We start from the raw sequence: 17,470 nt of genomic DNA, 5'->3' as shown, positions 1-17,470 counted from the left end.
TGAATTCTAAGCAAAAAATTTGGATCTCTCTCTACCGAACACCTTTGTCTCTCTCATTGGCTTAAGATTTGAGTTTTTTCTTTTCTTTATAAAAGACTTGGATGTTGTCAGAGGATAAAATTTTAGCAAAAGAAAGCTTTGAATTCGTTTGTTTGGTAAAAATCTAGGCAAAAGAAAACTTTGAGTGTGGTTGATTGATGAATATAGGGAGGAGTTTTGAGTGTTTGTTAGTTGATAAAATGTAATAGATTTTGTAAAATAATAATAATAACAAATAAATAAATGATGTTCAAATGAGAATAGAAAAATAATAAAGAGTATGTTGAAAATATATATTTAAAATAGAGGTGCTACGTCCACAACATTTTTACAATAATTTTACAACAAATCATAGGTGGTTAGTTGTTATAGGTTCAAATTTGAATCTAACACTAAGATTACTTTTTTGTCCCAACAATAACAACCAGTAACAACTTACCACTTAAAATTTGTTGTAAAAATGTTGTGGACATATCATTTCTCTATTTAAAAAGTAGATTTAAAAAGGAAAAAAAGAAGAAGCTAAAATAACTTGTTTTTAATAGAGTCTCATGAATTCACATAACCAAAAGAAAGGCTTTGCGTGTGTTCTCCGTGAAATGGCGGGACCAAACGTACTAATACTTTAATGGAGAGAGGACCCGTTATGATTTATGCACATTGGTCCTGAAATGGGCAGTTGGGCATCCTTTTACCAACTAACATTGTTTTCCACCTCTTTCTTTTTGGGAGAAAAAAAAAGAGACGTTATCCGAATAAATTCAAAGCACAAATGATGTTGCAGAATATGAATCAAGTTTCCATTACAAAAAAAATAAAAAAATAAAAAATAAAAGAATATAAATTAGTCAAAGATCTACTTTTTCTTTAAACAAAAAAAAGAAGTAATTTTCATATTTACGTCTTCAAATTATGTAGCAAAAAAGAAGAAAAAGGTAAAGAGTTGCATGTCTAGTGTTATCCTTGATATTTTCTTTTTCTAATTTGACAATTCTAGGGCAATCCGCCAGAGCTTTGATTCCCCCGCATTGATAGTAACATAGACCAGAATTGATTTGGTTCGTCTTATTAATTATACACCACTCAAGGCCCCAGGGGTCAATATCGAGACAGCTAATTCATCAAAAAAATATCGAGACACCTTGATTTCTTAAGATAATTTTTGCGGTAAGCACCTGCACCATCACGGTCATTACATCAAGAACCACATAAACAACAAACTTTGCAATAAATATAAGCCGAATGTATTTAATGCTTGACAATTCTAAACCTTTAAATGCAGAATCCTGACTCACAAAATTCCAACTTGTTTTGGCTGAGCCAATAAAACAAAAACATGGAATCAAAATCAACAGACACACTTGATTTCCACGCCCCGAGACCCAACAGTAGAGGTAGAGAAGACTGAGAGGGATTCAAGTGCCTCTTGAGGTTATTCTCTCTCCAGCAAACAATTTCAATATTCAACAAATGCAATTTGCTTTTTTTTTTTTTAATAAAAAAATTACCACCCTCCCTTAAACTGCGAAAATTATATCCTATACCCGGCATATATGCCGGGTACAGGATATACCGGCTCCTTAAACTGAGTCATATTCTGTACAATTTCTGTGTTTGCAAACTTCTCATGAGCTTATAATTTCAAATTCAACAACAAAATAATTCTTTACAACCAAAATTATTTATTTTTAATTAGTGAGACCACTGCAGGATATTCTAATCCAGGCAAGAGAAACAATATGAATTTTAGTATAAATGGATGAAACATTAACAAGCACCCTTTTTTACCATTAGATTAGTTAAAAGGTTTACGCAGCTCAATTAGCTTGTCAGTGTTTCGCTTTTACAGGTCTGAAAATAAGAGTTGGGAACCAGAATGAAAATTTGGCAATGCAGAAGACAGTATATGCATATAAATGGGATTTTTTTTCATTGGTAAATTACAAACGCACTACAAACGCACTACACACGCACTAGGGGTCTTGAACATGATCCCACCCTCCACCTAGCACACTCCACCTAGCACACGCAATGATTAAAGTCCACTAAACAAGGAATAATTAAAATTAAACTTAAAAATCACATATTTAGAGCAGATAGTGCTACAACACTCATGATCCATCGATAAGAAACCCAGCTAAATAAATCACAGAAATGCAAACTTTTCTAAAATCTATGCACAGCACAAAGTACAAAAGTAGTTCAAACATCAAATTTCAGTCTCTTTTAAGTAAATTTGAGCACATCAAAATCTGTTAGGTTCTAATTAAGTCCAACAACCTATTAAGCCCATTAAGTGATTAGAGTTTTAGATCTATTTCACATAGTATTTAAAGGAAATCCTAAAACACATTTTGGGAAGACTTTGGAGGTACTCTTGTGAGATCTAAAAAGTGATATGCCTTTTCTTTTCAAAGTCACTACCAGAAATCATTCTTATACCATTAAAACCGGTAGTTTTAAAGTTGTTGCAACAAAATACATGACTGATAATTTAAATCTTCAAGGAAGATTTTGGAGTCAAACTCTCCAGTTTGTGTAATTAAATCTTTGAGTAGGATCTCAGAGTCACAAATGTGGGTGTTTGTGTGCAACAAATTTAAGATAAAAGAGTCCATAGATTCGGAGCTACACGTGATTGTATGAATAAGTTCTACAAGAGGTAGCTTTAGATTTAGGGAAAAATCCATTGTAAACTTTCATTCTATCGTGGTGAATCTTTTCCCTTGAGGATAGCTAAGTCAAATCCTCCCCAAGTTTTAACCTAGATTTGAATAATAAATCTAAGTATCAACTTGGTTAATTAATTAGGGTAAACAACCTAATTTGTAAGGGTCTAAACAGAACTGTATTACATAAAACTTGCAAATTTAATGAGGATACAAACATAATTTCTTACATAACATAATCTTGTACATAGTCATTTATGAACACCCTAACACTCAATAAGTATATTACAGTCACCGCTCACAACATTTTACAGAAAGGTCTTTGCCAGGTGTTGAAGATAAGTGGACATTATATCACAAAAAACTGGAAAAAGTGTCAAAAGATGTTACATATCATGTAAATTATACTTCCTTCAATCTTCAAGCATTCTCAAATACTCTATAGTATAACTCTCTCCTTCACTTTCCACACTGAGAAAAACAAAGGCACCAAGATAAGTGGCTCACAAGACATTAATGTTGAATAAAAGAGATGGCACTTTTTTTTTAGGTGAAAAAGGATAAAAACTTAATTCATCAAATTCTGCCTAAACTTGTACGTTTAGATTGCCTAACGCCGATATAGTTAATCTGAGCAATGCAACTTATTCTAATACCAAAAGTATGTCGCTCTTTTTTCTATTTCTTTTTTAAACAAGTGACCAAAAGAAGTCCCTATAGTAAGCTTTAAAAGGGAAATTACAAGTTAAATTCACTAAATTACCTCTTTTTCATGCTTTTGTTTCATCATCCTGTTTGATTATAACACCAACTTGAAACCCTCCGACAAGAAATCATCCCTAAGAATAAAACAAGGACAATTACATGAGGCACTAAAAGTCACATGAAAGTGCATACCAGCTTATAGCATCAATTGCTAAAGGGTAGGATAATTAAGATAGGCCTAACAATTAAATTGTGAACCGAATTACAAACACAACTACTCTGATTGAACCAAAACCAACTATCCTTAACAAAATCAATGCTAGAAAAATAAAACCATGCAATTTACCTCTTCTTTTTATGATTCTCCTCACCCAAATTGTGCTTCTTCCCATACCCTTTTCTACAAGCCTCAACCGGAACGAGGCTTTCAAGACAAACCTCGGCCTCAAACAAATCCGGCATACCCAAAATCTTCACATTCTCAACCCTTTTCTTCCCCAAATCATACCACGCAAGCCTCTGATTATCAAGCACCAACAAGACCTCCTTGCGGCTCTTCGAATAAACCAACGGCCTCAAATACTTAAACGATCCGACCACTTCAGTTCGAGCAATACTAAACAACTTAAACCAAGACTCTCTCACTCTGTACTCTTTCATCACCCAAACATCAACGAGAACATCATGATAATCCGCGGTCACGGACACACAGTCTCCTAAAGCCCCAACCTCAATCTGAACCCTCTGATCTTCCAAACACTTGGGCAGAGGCAATTCGCGGAAATTCTCGTCCGTCAGATCGAACGAAACGATCTGATCAGCCTCATCCAGTTTAAACTTCTTGGTCACAACCCAGTGCAAAGCCCCGCAGGCAAGCGTCCCGTTTTTCTTCATGTAACACAGAACGTAATTCATTTCCTCAACTCTTCTCCACTCGTTCGCTCTCAAGCTGAAAACCTTGACCTCCGAAGCAAAACCTTCGCTTTCCAAGTCAACGAACTGCGAAATCCTCACCAGCTTGTAGTCGTCGTGTGCAGAATCGTATCCGAACCCGTACGCACGCGCGCCGCACATGCTCATGCCGTGGTCGCAGGGCCGATCGACAGGCAGAAACGGCAACACCTTGTGCTTCTTGATCGAAGGGTTCCAGAAAGCGATGTCTTCGGCGACGTTCGTGATGCAGAGCAAGCCGTTGGCCGAGCCGAGGACGCGAATCCGGTTGCTGTAGCACATGAGAGGGTGGGCGAGCTCGACGGCGGCGTCTAGGGACTCGAGGCTTACGGAGAAGAGCTCCGACTCCTTGCGGAGGATGATGGTGACGTTCGAGGAGGTGGCGATGGAGTAGTGGAGGTGGAGGTGGATGAAGTATGGGCTGTCGATTAGAGACAGCCATGGCTTTGACACGGAGCGGAGCTTGATGAGGGTTTTGACTGGTTCTTGGCAGAGTATGTAGGTGAGTACCTCAGATGGGAGGTCTGCCATGGGTGGTAGGTCCGACATGGATGGTTGGTCCGTGAAGGTGTTGATTGGAGCGCATCTAGGGTTAGGATTTTGGGTTCAGGAAGGCTATCAAGAGTCAACTGCAGTGAGCTCTTTCAGTTTTGGAGAGTGAATGGTGGAGAGAAATGAACACAGGGTGGGTCCTGAGTCGGTAAACGTAAAACCGACAAAGTTCCAAATGTAACCTTCTGTAGAAAAAGTTGCATTATTATTTTTTTGTTTTTTTTTTTTTTGAGAAAAAAAAAAGTTGCATTATTTTAATGATGAGAGTACCACCGCATACCTTTGGGGCGATGGCCACTCAACAAGTATAAGTGCTTGTAGGGTGTGGAGGGCAAGTGTCAAAGTTTAAGTCTTTAGGAGAAAACTTCACACATATACACTTAGATTAAGCTAAAACAGAACTTCTATCTTGTATAAATAAAAAAAAATAAGAGTGGATTATTAACTACCTTATTTTTCTTTTCTTCTTGGACATTTTACATTTTTTTTTTAATGGGACCTTGACATTTTACTTGAATTATATATATATATATATATATATATATATATATATATATATATATATATATATAATAGCCACGTGGACATCCTTTAATTACACTTTATTGTTTTCCTTTTTTTTTTAATAGAAAAAATAATGGTAAACTAGATTATTGGTCTTTCAAGTTTAAAATAAACACTATTATTTTTTTCAAGTTTAAAAAATGAGTACAATTAGTTATTTAATTAATCGCAATTAGTTTAAGTGTTTACGTGGATGAGGGATGGTCACTCAACAAGTATAAGTACTTGTGGAGGGTAAGGACCAAAATTCAAGTCTTCAAGAAAGAGTTTCACACATATATACACTTAGATTAGGTTAAAACAAAAATTCTATCTTGTATAAAAAAAATAATGAGAGTAGATTAGTAACTACGTTATTTTTCTTTTCTTCTTGGACATTTTACATTTTTTTTTAATGGGACCTTGACATTTTACTTGAATTATATATATATATATATAATAACCGTGGACATCCTTTAATTACACTTTATTGTTTTCCTTTTTTTTTTTTATATAGAAAAAATAATGGTAAACTAGATTATTGGTCTTTCAAGTTTGCCTAATAAGTACTATTAGTCCTTCAAGTTTAAAATGAGCACGATTATTTTTTTCAAGTTTAAAAAATGAGTGCAATTAGTTATTTTATTAATCACAATTAGTTTAAGTGTTTACGTGGCTAAGGGATGAATAATATGGCATTAAATTTAATATTAAAAAAATTGAAACCCAAATTTAACTCCTTAAAAAAAGCCAACCCATTTCAAATTGACCCATTAACCAATGAGTGTTCCCAAATTAAACTAAAAAAACGCTAGCCCTAATTTGAGATTTGTGTCCACTACCTTATGATTTGGTCCAGCACGCCCATAATGGTCGATATCATATGTGAAGAATCTAGTAATATTTTTAAATATCTTTTAACTATACACTCTTAGTTTCCTTTAGAAAAAATTAAAAAAAACTATTGTCTGTATCTTGGGACCATTTTCATAGGATTCATTGTTGTAATAACTTAATACGTGTGGAACGGGGAGACTGCATAAACCTAGGAAAATAGTCAGATACTTAGAGAGATCGGAATACTCTCGTTTATAAAAAAAATAAATTTTTTTTTTTACTAACAAAAAAAGGGGTAAGAGAGATTAGTTGTGACAACCTTATTTATAAATTTTATCCTACTAGTTTTTTTTGTCCATTAGAAAGGCAATGTTTAAATAGCCTAAACATAAAGAGGTCGCAAACGCTTCTTCAAAGTAGGTTGGGCCATAGTCTTTCACTTACCCATTGAAAAACAAATACTAGAGGCCTAAGCAATAATTAAATCATAAACACTCGTCGAGGTGGGTTATAAGTCATTTCTATGTTCCTATTGTTCTTCTATCCTTTCAATTATTCTAATTATTACCTTTTATCTTCAATTGTTTTTAGTATTATTATTATTATTATTATTATTATTATTATTATTATTATTATTATTATTATTATTATAAAAATACAAAAATTGGTGGCATGCCTAATTTTGTTATATTCTCTTGAGAAAAAGGTAAGAAGGTACACGCGTAAGTAGGTAATAGGAAGTATGAAGAGTCTTAACTTTTTTGTGAAACGATTGAGGTGGAGTTTGATGGAAACCATTAACTGATTATTATGAAATGAGATGCATGGTATTAGACTATTAGAGTATTTGCATCTGGTTTCTACAAAAAAAAATTATTTTACTATCTCAAAAACCATTTTATTATTTATACCATACCATTTTACAACACACCTAATATCCCAACTTTTATTTTCCTATATAATACATTAAAATAATATATCTATTAAATAAAATATATAATCCAAAAGTGATTGGAGAGAGAGAGAAAAGTGATTCAGAGAGGGGGGGGGAGAGAGAGAGAGAGAGAGAGAGAGAGAGAGAAGAGATTAATAAAATATGGGGTTCAAGATTTACAAGTTGCTATATTTCCGTCTTACTGTAGCACTATTGCAAAAATTTTGCAATTAATAGGACGGCTAAAGCATGTCTTTTGCCCTTGGATGGTAAAATATTCCAACATATGCAATATAGAAGTGCAGGTGCAAATGCTTTTAAGGACTGTTTGGACCAACTTATTTAGTTGAAGTTGAAAACTTTTTGTTGAAAATATAGAAATTTTTTTTTGAAAAATAAGCTGAATAGTATAATGGGGCCCATAAATAGTATCAAAATGTGCAATGTGACCCTCATGAGTCTGTGACTCTGTTCATTATCTTTCATAAATAAATAATGATAATAATCTGACTTTCTCGGTAATAATAATGAATATATAACAATAAACTAATTTCATGATAAAAGTTTATTGATAGTCATAGGGATGTTTTCGACAATAAAAGCGCATAAACAGAAGACCGAGAGGGCAGACTACCCTAATAGGGTCGTCAGCTTCACTAAAAGGCAACGAAGGACCCTCCCAAAGGACGACTGCAAAGTCGATGGGTGCCTCCCATTTGAACAGGAAAACTAAAGCGACAGTTGATCATAAAGCCGACGAGATAAAGAAAACTGACGGGTCCTACATTTCCATACGTGTTCCCCACGCATTCTCCTATAAGGAAATATCTTGCACATCACGTATCAAGATTATATCACATCCACGCATCTTCTTCATATGGAAAGACACCCTATAATCACGAAAACCCTAATACCAGATACCCTCTACAAGAAAAGATCCCTACTTTTGAGGGATCTTGATTCGCTATTCACCCCTATATAAAGACCAGACCTCTTCTTTCCTCAAGTACGTAGAAAATCCTTAGCTCTCTCACTATAGAGTTCTTAGAGATTTCTCATTCACTAATTTGACCTTCGGAGGGTCTTTAGCCGAGACCACACCAGTGCCTTTTGTTTGGTCCATTTGTTCTTATTTTACAGGTACCCATTGGAGTGCTTTGAAGCCTACAACTCACTGACGATTTTAGCATATCATCAGTTGGCGCCATCTGTGGGAAAGAACTATCAACAATTCTAAGACGAAAGAGTTGCATGGTCCAGACGGGTTCAATGGCTACCATCAACTAGGAAACGGGGAATCCATCCAACACCCTAAAAAGGCAAATGCAAAACTTGGCTGCTGCAGTAGAGCGACTCACCCAACTTAACCAGGAATTGGAACAACAGCTGAACCAAAGGAACGAAAGGCACCCGAAAGGCCCACATGATGAATGAGATGTCGACGAGCAAAATGGTAGTCACCTACCTACAGGGGGCAAGCAAGAGAGGGAAGACCAGGAAGAGAGCAATGCACCCAACAGAAGGGATGGCCCGAAAGACACAAGTCGTCCCTCCGAAATGGAAGTCAATGCGATGCGCATGGCCCAGAAGATGCAGATGATGAAAGAAAAGATGGATATGATGATGAACGCTATGAGGGGACGAGTATCCACCAACTTGGATGAGCTGGTCCACCAGATTGACTCCCCTTTCACCGCCAAGGTAACATCTTCCCCCTCCCAGTGAAGTTTCGGATGTTGCATGTAGAAACATACGACGGGTCAAGGGATCCACTCAACCACCTAGAGTCACTTAAAACCCTCATGCACCTGTAAGGAGCACTAGATGAGATTATGTGTAAGGCGTTCCTTACCACGCTGAATGGGCTAGCAAGGGTGTGGTTCAACAAGCTTGCCCTAAACATAGTTTCCACCTTCAAAGAATTGAGTGTGGCACTTTGTTACACACTTCATTAGAGGGCCAAAGACACAGACGATCCTCCGTGGCCATACTAAACATCAAGCAACGAGAAGACGAAAGCCTGAGGTTGTATGTCACCTGCTTCAACAAAGAGGCCCTCCTGATCGATGAAGTCGATGACAAGGTTCTTGTCACCGCCTTCACTAGTGGACTAAAGCGAGGAGAGTTCCTATTCTTCATCTACAAGAACGACCCAAAGACGATGGCTGAAGCGCTGTATAAAGCCACGAAGTATATGAACGTCGAGGACGCGATGAAAGTATGGGGAGACAGGCCGAGGAAGAGAGAAAGACAGGACGATCCTCACCTAGACCGAGGGAGGAAGTCGGCTCGAACAAACGACAGAAGAGACGACATGAGATCAAGACCCCCGTTAGGGAGAATAACAAACTTCACTCCCCTGAACGCCTTGCTGGATCAAGTCCACATGCCAATAAAGGACAATGCTGCGTTAACTTTGCTAGACAAGTTGAAGGGCGACCCAAACAAAAGACCCAGAAACAAGTACTGCCACTTCCACCAGGACCATGGGCATGATACTTCTGAATGCTACAACCCTAAGTAGTAGATCAAAGCCCTCGTCATACAAGGGAAGTTGCAGTAGTTCGTTAGAAATAAGGAAGACCTACCAAAGGACCCCGAGCCCCACCTACGGGCCGATGAGAGACCCAGAGCCCCGCTCGGAGAGATAAGGGTAATAGTAGAAGGGAGCACCATGGTGGGATCATCTAGGAAGGTGAGGAAGACGTACTTGCGTATGGTATAGAGTGTCCAGATCTCCGAATGACCCCTTAAGGCGACCAACCTTGATAATCCAATCATCAGCTTCACAAAGGAATATGCTAGGCGACTACACCATCCTCATGACGACGCCCTTGTTATCAACCTATCCATTGCAAATTTCAATACTCGACGAGTGTTGGTGGATAATGGGAGCTCAGAAGATATCCTCTACTACCTTACATTATAGTGGATGAGGATCAACTAAGAGCGTCTCCTACCCTTAGACACACCCTTAGTAGGGTTTGGCAGCACCAAAGTCTTCCCTGTAAGGGTCATTACTTTGCCAGTAACCATCGGGATGTACCCTCAGCAGCTCACCAAAGAGGTCAGCTTCCTCGTTCTTGATTGCTCTTTTGCCTACAACGCCATCATCTGGTGTCCCACACACAATGCGTAGCAAGTGGCCATGTCTACATACCACCTGCAGGTAAAATTTTCAATGAAGTACGGGATATGAGGGCACAAGGAGACCAAATGGCCACCCAAGAATGCTACATAGCCATGTTGGAGATGGACGATCACTTGCAAGCTTTGAACATTGAAGAAAGGAAGGTTACTGTCGAATCAATGGAGGATCTGGAAGAAATGACTTTGGATGATGACGCTCCTAACCGAATCACTCGGATCGACACACAAGCCGATCCTTTGTTCCGAAGGGAACTTGCACTCTTCCTCAAGAGCAATCGGGACGTCTTCATGTGGAGCCATGAAGATATGCCAGACATCAGTCCCAGCACCATGGTACACAAACTCAACGTATTCTCGTCCTTCCCCTCAATTTGGCAGAAGAAGAGGGTCTTCACTCAAGAAAAGGACAAGGCCATAGCCGAAGAGGTACGCAAACTACTGGAAGCAAATTTCATCAGGGAAGTCTACTACCCCGAGTGGCTGGCCAACGTAGTTATAGTCAAGAAAGCAAACGGCAAGTGGATAATGTGCATAGACTTCACCAACCTGAACAAAGCATGACCAAAGGATAGCTATCCCCTTCCACGTATTGACCTCCTCGTGGACTCTACGACTGGTCATCAGTTATTAAGTTTCATGGACGCCTACTCCGAGTACAATCAGATCAGGTTGGATGAAGGGGACCAAGTGAAGACCTCATTTGTCATAAGCCAAGGACTCTTCTACTACAGAGTCATGCCATTTGGTATAAAGAATGCAGGGACAACATACCAAAGGCTCGTAAACAAGATGTTCACCCAATGGATAGGATGAAACGTGGAAGTATACATGGATGACATGCTCGTAAAGAGCACGAAGGAGGCTTACCACTTAGATGACCTTCGCGAAACATTTGATACCCTTTACCTCCACGACATGAAGCTCAATCCCAACAAATGTGTATTCGGTGTAGTGTTAAGGAAATTCTTGGGCTATATGGGGTCACAATGTGGTGTAGATGCCAATCCCGACAAGGTTCGGGCAATAGTAGAGATGACCTCTCCAAAGAACGTCAAAGAGGTACAAAGCTTAAACGGTAGGGTTGCAACCTTTAACATATTCGTCTTTAGAGTAATGGATAAGTGTCTACCCTTCTTCAAGGTACTGCGAAAAGCTTTCAAGTGGACTGACGAGTGCTAAAAGGCCTTCGAAGAGCTGAAGACCTACCTCACGTCTCCCCCGCTACTCATCCCATCCAAACTTGGGGAAGAGCTCTCCCTCTACTTTCTCGTATCTCAAACAGCCGTCAGTTCTGCTCTGGTGCGGGAGGAAGATCGAGTACAACTACCCGTCTACTACACCAGCCGAGCACTATGAGGAGTGGAGGGATGATACCCCCCAATGGGGAAGCTGGCCTTTGCACTAATTACAACTGCACAGAAACTTAGACCATACTTCCAAGCACATACCATAGTGGTCCAAATTGACAAGCCACTACAAAAGGCTATGAATAACTCGGAGGCAGCTAGACAATTGGTCCTATGGGCAGTAAAGCTCGATGAGTTTGACGTTCAATACCGACCTCGAACTGCAATCAAAGTGCAGGCACTAGCTGATTTTGTTGCAGAGTTCACAACAGGTGGAGTTGAAGAGGAAGAACCAACGGCATGGATTGTGTGGACAAATGAATTGTCTAATTAACGAGCAGGTGGAGTTCGGGTTTTGTTACAAACACCAGAATGAGACATAGTAGAGTGTGTGGTCCACCTCTAATTCCCAACAACTGATAACGAGGCAGAATATGAAGCGGTCCTCTCAAGCATTGACTTGGCTAAGGTAGTAGGGGCCACGTCAGCAATCATGCGCTGTGACTCACAGGTTGTGGTTGAACACATCACCGGCCACTATAAGACAAAGGGAGAGCAGATGAAGAAATATTTGAACTTGGTCAAGAGTAAGACAGGAGATGGGTTTGTAGTCAAGTTCGTGCAGATCCCGAGGGAGGAAAATGAGCAAGCAAACTAATGGGTCCCTCATGAAGCCGACTATGTCATGAGAGAAGTGCACGAAGGAATATGTGAGAATCACTCAAAGGCATGCTCACTAGTTCACAAGCTCGTACGAGCAGGATACTATTGGCTCGCTATGCAGAAGGACGCCCAATCCTACGTAAGGGCGTGTGATAGGTGCCAGCGCTTTAGTAACATCATATGACAACCAACAGAGGAACTCACACCAATGAGCACCCCCTGGCCATTCACAGTGGGGGTTAGACATAGTAGGACCATTCCCTCTAGCCATACGGCAGCTCAAGTTCCTCGTCGTAGGGATCGACTACTTTACTAAATGGGTAGAGGCAGAGCCACTAGCTGTTATCACAGAGAAAAATGTTCGAAACTTCATCTAGAAGAACATCATTTGCCGCTTCAAAATTTCTAGGATCTTCATCTCCGACAATGGCAAGCAATTTGACAACGATGCCTTTAGAAACTTTTATCAACAGCTGGGAATTAAGAACCACTACTCCTCTCCCATTCACCCCTAGGCCAACGGACAAGTTGAAGTCACAAACTGGTCCTTGCTCAAGATGGTCAAAACTCGACTTGAGAGGGCAAATGATATATGGCCAGACGAGTTACCCAGTGTCCTTTGGGCATACAGAACAACGGCTCGCACAACTACGGGAGAGACGCCTTTCCGCCTAGCGTATAGGCACGAGGTCGTCATCTCGGCAGAGATAGGAATGACCAGCTATAGAGTGTCCCACCACAACCATGAAAAGAATGAAGAAGGGTTGCGCCTGCAGTTAGAGCTCCTTGACGAGGTCAGAGCAACGACAAAACAAAAGATGGCTCATTATTAGGACCTAATGGAAAAACACTACAACATCAAGGTTAGACCTCACCATTTTCAAGTTGGGGACCTGGTCTTGAGGAAGGTAACAATAGCCACCAAGGATCCTTCATAAGGCAAGCTGGGCCCCGATTAGGAGGGACCCTACATGATCATCGACTACCGTAGAATAGGGACCTACTACCTGGAAACCCTCGACGAGTAGAAACTCCATCACCTATGGAACACTGAGCACCTGAGGAAATACTACTAGCAATGGTTAGATGCAGCTTATGTTATCATTTCTTTTTGCTTATGTTACCTGTTCTTTGTTATATATTTCTGTCGGTTCTAAACAATCAAAGGATGTTGGGATGTTAAGTTTCTTTTTTGGACAACACTACTATTAATATGACTTGGAGGAATTATCAAAAACATTGCTCATTTTTCTTCTCCTCAAAATATTCAAAGTCTTACCTACGGGATAGATAGACGACCATGGATACCGATGGGTACCTGGTTCTCAAAGTATTCTAAGTCTTACCTATGGGGTAGACAGATGACCATGGATACCGACAGGTACTTGGTCCTCAAAATATTCTAAGTCTTACCTATGGGGTAGACAGACGACCACAGATACCAACGGATACCTAGTCCTCAAAATATTCTGAGTCTTACCTACGGGGTACAGAGACGACCTTAGGTACCTGGTACTCCAAAATATTCTAAGTCCTACCTACAGAGTGGACGGATGGCCACAGATACAAACGAGTACCTGGTCCTTAAAAATATCCTAAGTCTTACCTACGGGGTAGATAGATGGACACGGATACCAACAAGGTACCTGGTCCTTAAAAGCTATGCTAAGTCCTACCTACTAGGTATACGGACGACCGTGGACATTGACAAGTGCGAAGTCTTAGAAATCCCACTAAGTCCAAACCCCAGGATGGACAAGAGATCACAGATACCAACAGGTACCTGGCCCTAAAAAAATAACCTATGTCCTTCGGGTGGACGGGTAGAACTAAATACCAAAAACCCACATGTGGCAAAGGCATATTCAAATAGCAAAAAAAAAAAAAAAAAACCAAGTACAAGCGACGGATAGAAAAGAGAGACAATAGATAAAAGCCCATAAAAGGCAAAATGTTTACATCAAAGCCCAAAATCGAAAGGGCACTCACTATTGTCTGAAAATAAGATAGAATACTTAAATACAAGTTAAAAATTAAAAAAAAAAAAAAACTAAGACAAAGGAGCATCCATGGCAGTCAAGTTCACAATGTTTTGGCCAGACAGATCTTCGACAGACGAGACCACAAGGGCGACGGGGCTTTCAAGAACAGACTGGGAGATGACCACACCATTGTCCTTCAGGTCCTGCTCCATTGTATAGGCAAAATCATCAGGCTCTTCATTGATGGTGTCATCTCCCCTAGGAGTCGTCAGTACCGTGTCATCTAGGGTGATCTTGGATAGGTCAAGGTTGGGGTAGATGGACCCAACTTGCTTTAAGCAGTCGTCAAATCTGTTGCCATAGTAGACGCCGCAAGATCGAAGAAGGATTGAGAAACCCTAATTTTCACTACGGCGTTAGCCTTTGCCTTATCCACCTATCCACGGAGGGTGGTTAACTCCATCGTTAGTGTTAGGGTTTATGCCCTAAAATCCAATTTATTGGCATGTCATTAATAATTAAATTGTTTAATTATATGTGACTATTTATAAATGAACTAATGGGACATTATCTTAGTCCATGAGATGCATTGTATGTGATTTATGTGATTTAGTCACAGAAGATGTAAATCACAAGTTCCTTGTAAACTCAAAATGTAGTTCGTAGTCGGTGATGAAATTGGACGTTTCATCTGCGAAAACTATAACATATCAACTAAGATGATTTGTCTTGATCATGCAAATAGAGATTTCTAGTTGGTATGTTGATATGTTTTAAGAGTTAAAACATATTGAACTGGACCGCTGTGAGATTTATTATTCTTCTAACGACTGTCAAATGAATAATAAATTTCCAGACTTCTATTTACATGAACTCTTAATCCTAAGAGAATAATGGACCTGATTATGAGATGTAGGTTGCTTTGATATATTAGGAGTGAGATCTATTAGTTACGGTCAAAACCTCAGTATGTTGGGCAACCACATTTAGTGTTGATGGAACATGTATTCTCAAGATGGAATTCATAATCTCTTAACGGAGATACAAAATATTCCCTTAAGATAAGTTTAATGGGTTTGGTTATCTAAAGAGTTGGGCCCAACCACTTTAGTAAAAAGTTACTAAAGTATATATTTATAAAATTGGATTTCGTAAATATATAATGAATAACTCAAAGGATTAAATCAGATACTCAAGGATACGATGTAATAATTAACAAAGTGGCAGTCTACATTCATGACTTTGTATTACTACGAATATTTTATGAAGGGGTTGCATGTATAATAAAATCTTGGGATATAATTTATAGATAAGGCCTAGAGTGCAACTATATTTATATAGTGGTATTAAATATAGTTAATGGTAATTTTGGAGTTAGTGTCTTATTGGTCCCTTTTGGTCCCACTCTAAGCCATACATAAGAGCCCAATTGGAATGGCCCAAAAGGCTAGCCCAATTAGATAATCAGTTATATATAAGGAGAGAAACATACAGAATTTCTAAGAGGGTTTTCATGAGACCTTTTTTCATAAGTGTTTTCATACAAGGAATGAAATGGTTTGTATGTGAGTGTTGGACACTCTCTTATTCTCTTTTTGATGAAAACTGATTGAGAGACCACACATCTTGGGCATTAAGTGGAATTGGAGTGAAGATTAAAAGTCTTCCTAAGTGCTTTTGATCTTCGGTTTTGAATTTCACCGCACCAAGGTACGCTTTCTTGTTCTTTAATTCTGAAACTTACATAGTATATATTATTAATTGCGAGTGAAGTAGATCCGTTAATTTTTTCCACTGCGCATGTTTGCATGAGATACAAACAAGTATTTTTCATGTATTTTTCCAACAGTTAGATCAACCTTCGCCTTCTCCGCTTTTTCTCGGAGACATGATTCCTCCTTCAGTTTGGTGGTTATAGCCGTCAACTCCTTGTTGAGAATACGAACTGCCTCTTTATACTAGTCCCATTCCTTATTCTCAATCTCTTAACGCTTTCGGTAGCGACAGATCACCCCCTCGTTGGCAACACCCCTATCCTAAAGCGCTTTCATATGCACCAACGCCTGAATCGAGACATCCATCAGAAAAAGAATGACCAAAAAGTGCAAAAAACCATAGCTTGAAAGGAACATACCCTAGACAAGTTGAAAAGGTTTGATGCCCCTAAGTCCTCCATGTTCAGATCAGCGCAAGGATCCAAGTCTGTCTCCTTGATGATTGAATCAACCATCTCAATGGCATGATCCTTGTGTGTAAGCAGCCTGTGGATGGCGCCTTGAACAACGGGGCCCTTCCACGTTATCAACCCTTTAACAACCCTATGGCTAGGTTTGGGGGTGACGGCTGTTTCAGCTGCTTGTCACCGACGGGGGGACTTGTCCCCGACGGGGGGACTTGTCCCCTTCTTGTGCAAACGGTCATCTTTGCTGTCGTTTTTTCTTTTCATCATCCCATAAGTGACGACCTTGGAGGCCGACGCCAAGGACCTACCTTTTTACTGCTACTTGCGTGCCACAGCAGCTTGCCTCATCAACGCCCTCTGTCTCCCTGCTTCCATCTCTGCTAAGGAAAGGAATAGACAGACGGCGAGAAGCAGATAAAGAATTCAAAACTTATGTCGATGGGAGAAGGCATCTAATCGATGGGCTATAGGTGATGATTCAGGACCACCACAATATGCGTGAAGGGTGTCTAGAGTGACGAGGTCTTTCCACTTCCTTCGGCCTAGAGGAATCTCCAATACACGACGAAATAAAACCTCTTGTTCATTGAATATTTGCAGACATACCTGAGCTGAAAGAAAAAATAGACGATGTTAAATGCATGACAAAAGGAGTTAAGCAAGGGTAAAAGAACGTGGACGGTGTCACACTTGAATCCCTTACAATACCCTATATATTGTCAAACCCGTGGGGCACGCTATCCCACTCCTCCCGTTTACACACCTAGTCCATCCCTTGGATAAAGAAATACCTATTTTTCAAATTTCTATTTAAATCAGGCATGTCTGACACTAGCCTAAGCGACGTCTTCCTCGCTAGGAAATGATAAATCCCTTGGGACAAGGAGATGTGCTAGGGTTTGTAGCAATAAAAGAAC

At 39.5% G+C, this 17,470-nt stretch overlaps 1 protein-coding gene across 2 annotated transcripts; it reads right to left on the bottom strand.

Moving 5' to 3' along the window:
• Positions 1–883: 883 nt before the first annotated feature.
• On the bottom strand, positions 884–5,066 carry LOC142636379 (F-box protein CPR1-like). Of its 2 annotated transcripts, none has more exons than XM_075810585.1 (3): positions 3,760–5,050; positions 3,472–3,547; positions 884–1,214 (listed from the first exon to the last, which is right to left on the bottom strand). In XM_075810585.1, exons 1-2 carry the CDS (start codon positions 4,911–4,913, stop codon positions 3,508–3,510), a joined length of 1,194 nt encoding a protein of 397 aa, XP_075666700.1. In that variant the 5' UTR covers positions 4,914–5,050; the 3' UTR covers positions 884–1,214; positions 3,472–3,507. The 2 variants fall into 2 exon arrangements, with proteins under 2 accessions (XP_075666700.1, XP_075666699.1); XM_075810584.1 differs by lacking the exon at positions 884–1,214 and adding an exon at positions 2,865–3,179 and having other exon boundaries at positions 3,760–5,066.
• Between the last annotated feature and the right edge of the window lie 12,404 nt (positions 5,067–17,470).

The sequence above is a fragment of the Castanea sativa genome, chromosome 5 (genome assembly GCF_040712315.1).
Source record: "Castanea sativa cultivar Marrone di Chiusa Pesio chromosome 5, ASM4071231v1".
NCBI lineage: Eukaryota > Viridiplantae > Streptophyta > Magnoliopsida > Fagales > Fagaceae > Castanea > Castanea sativa.
The sequence above is the reverse complement of the archived record's forward strand: the minus strand, read 5'-3'. Positions and strand labels throughout refer to the sequence as shown.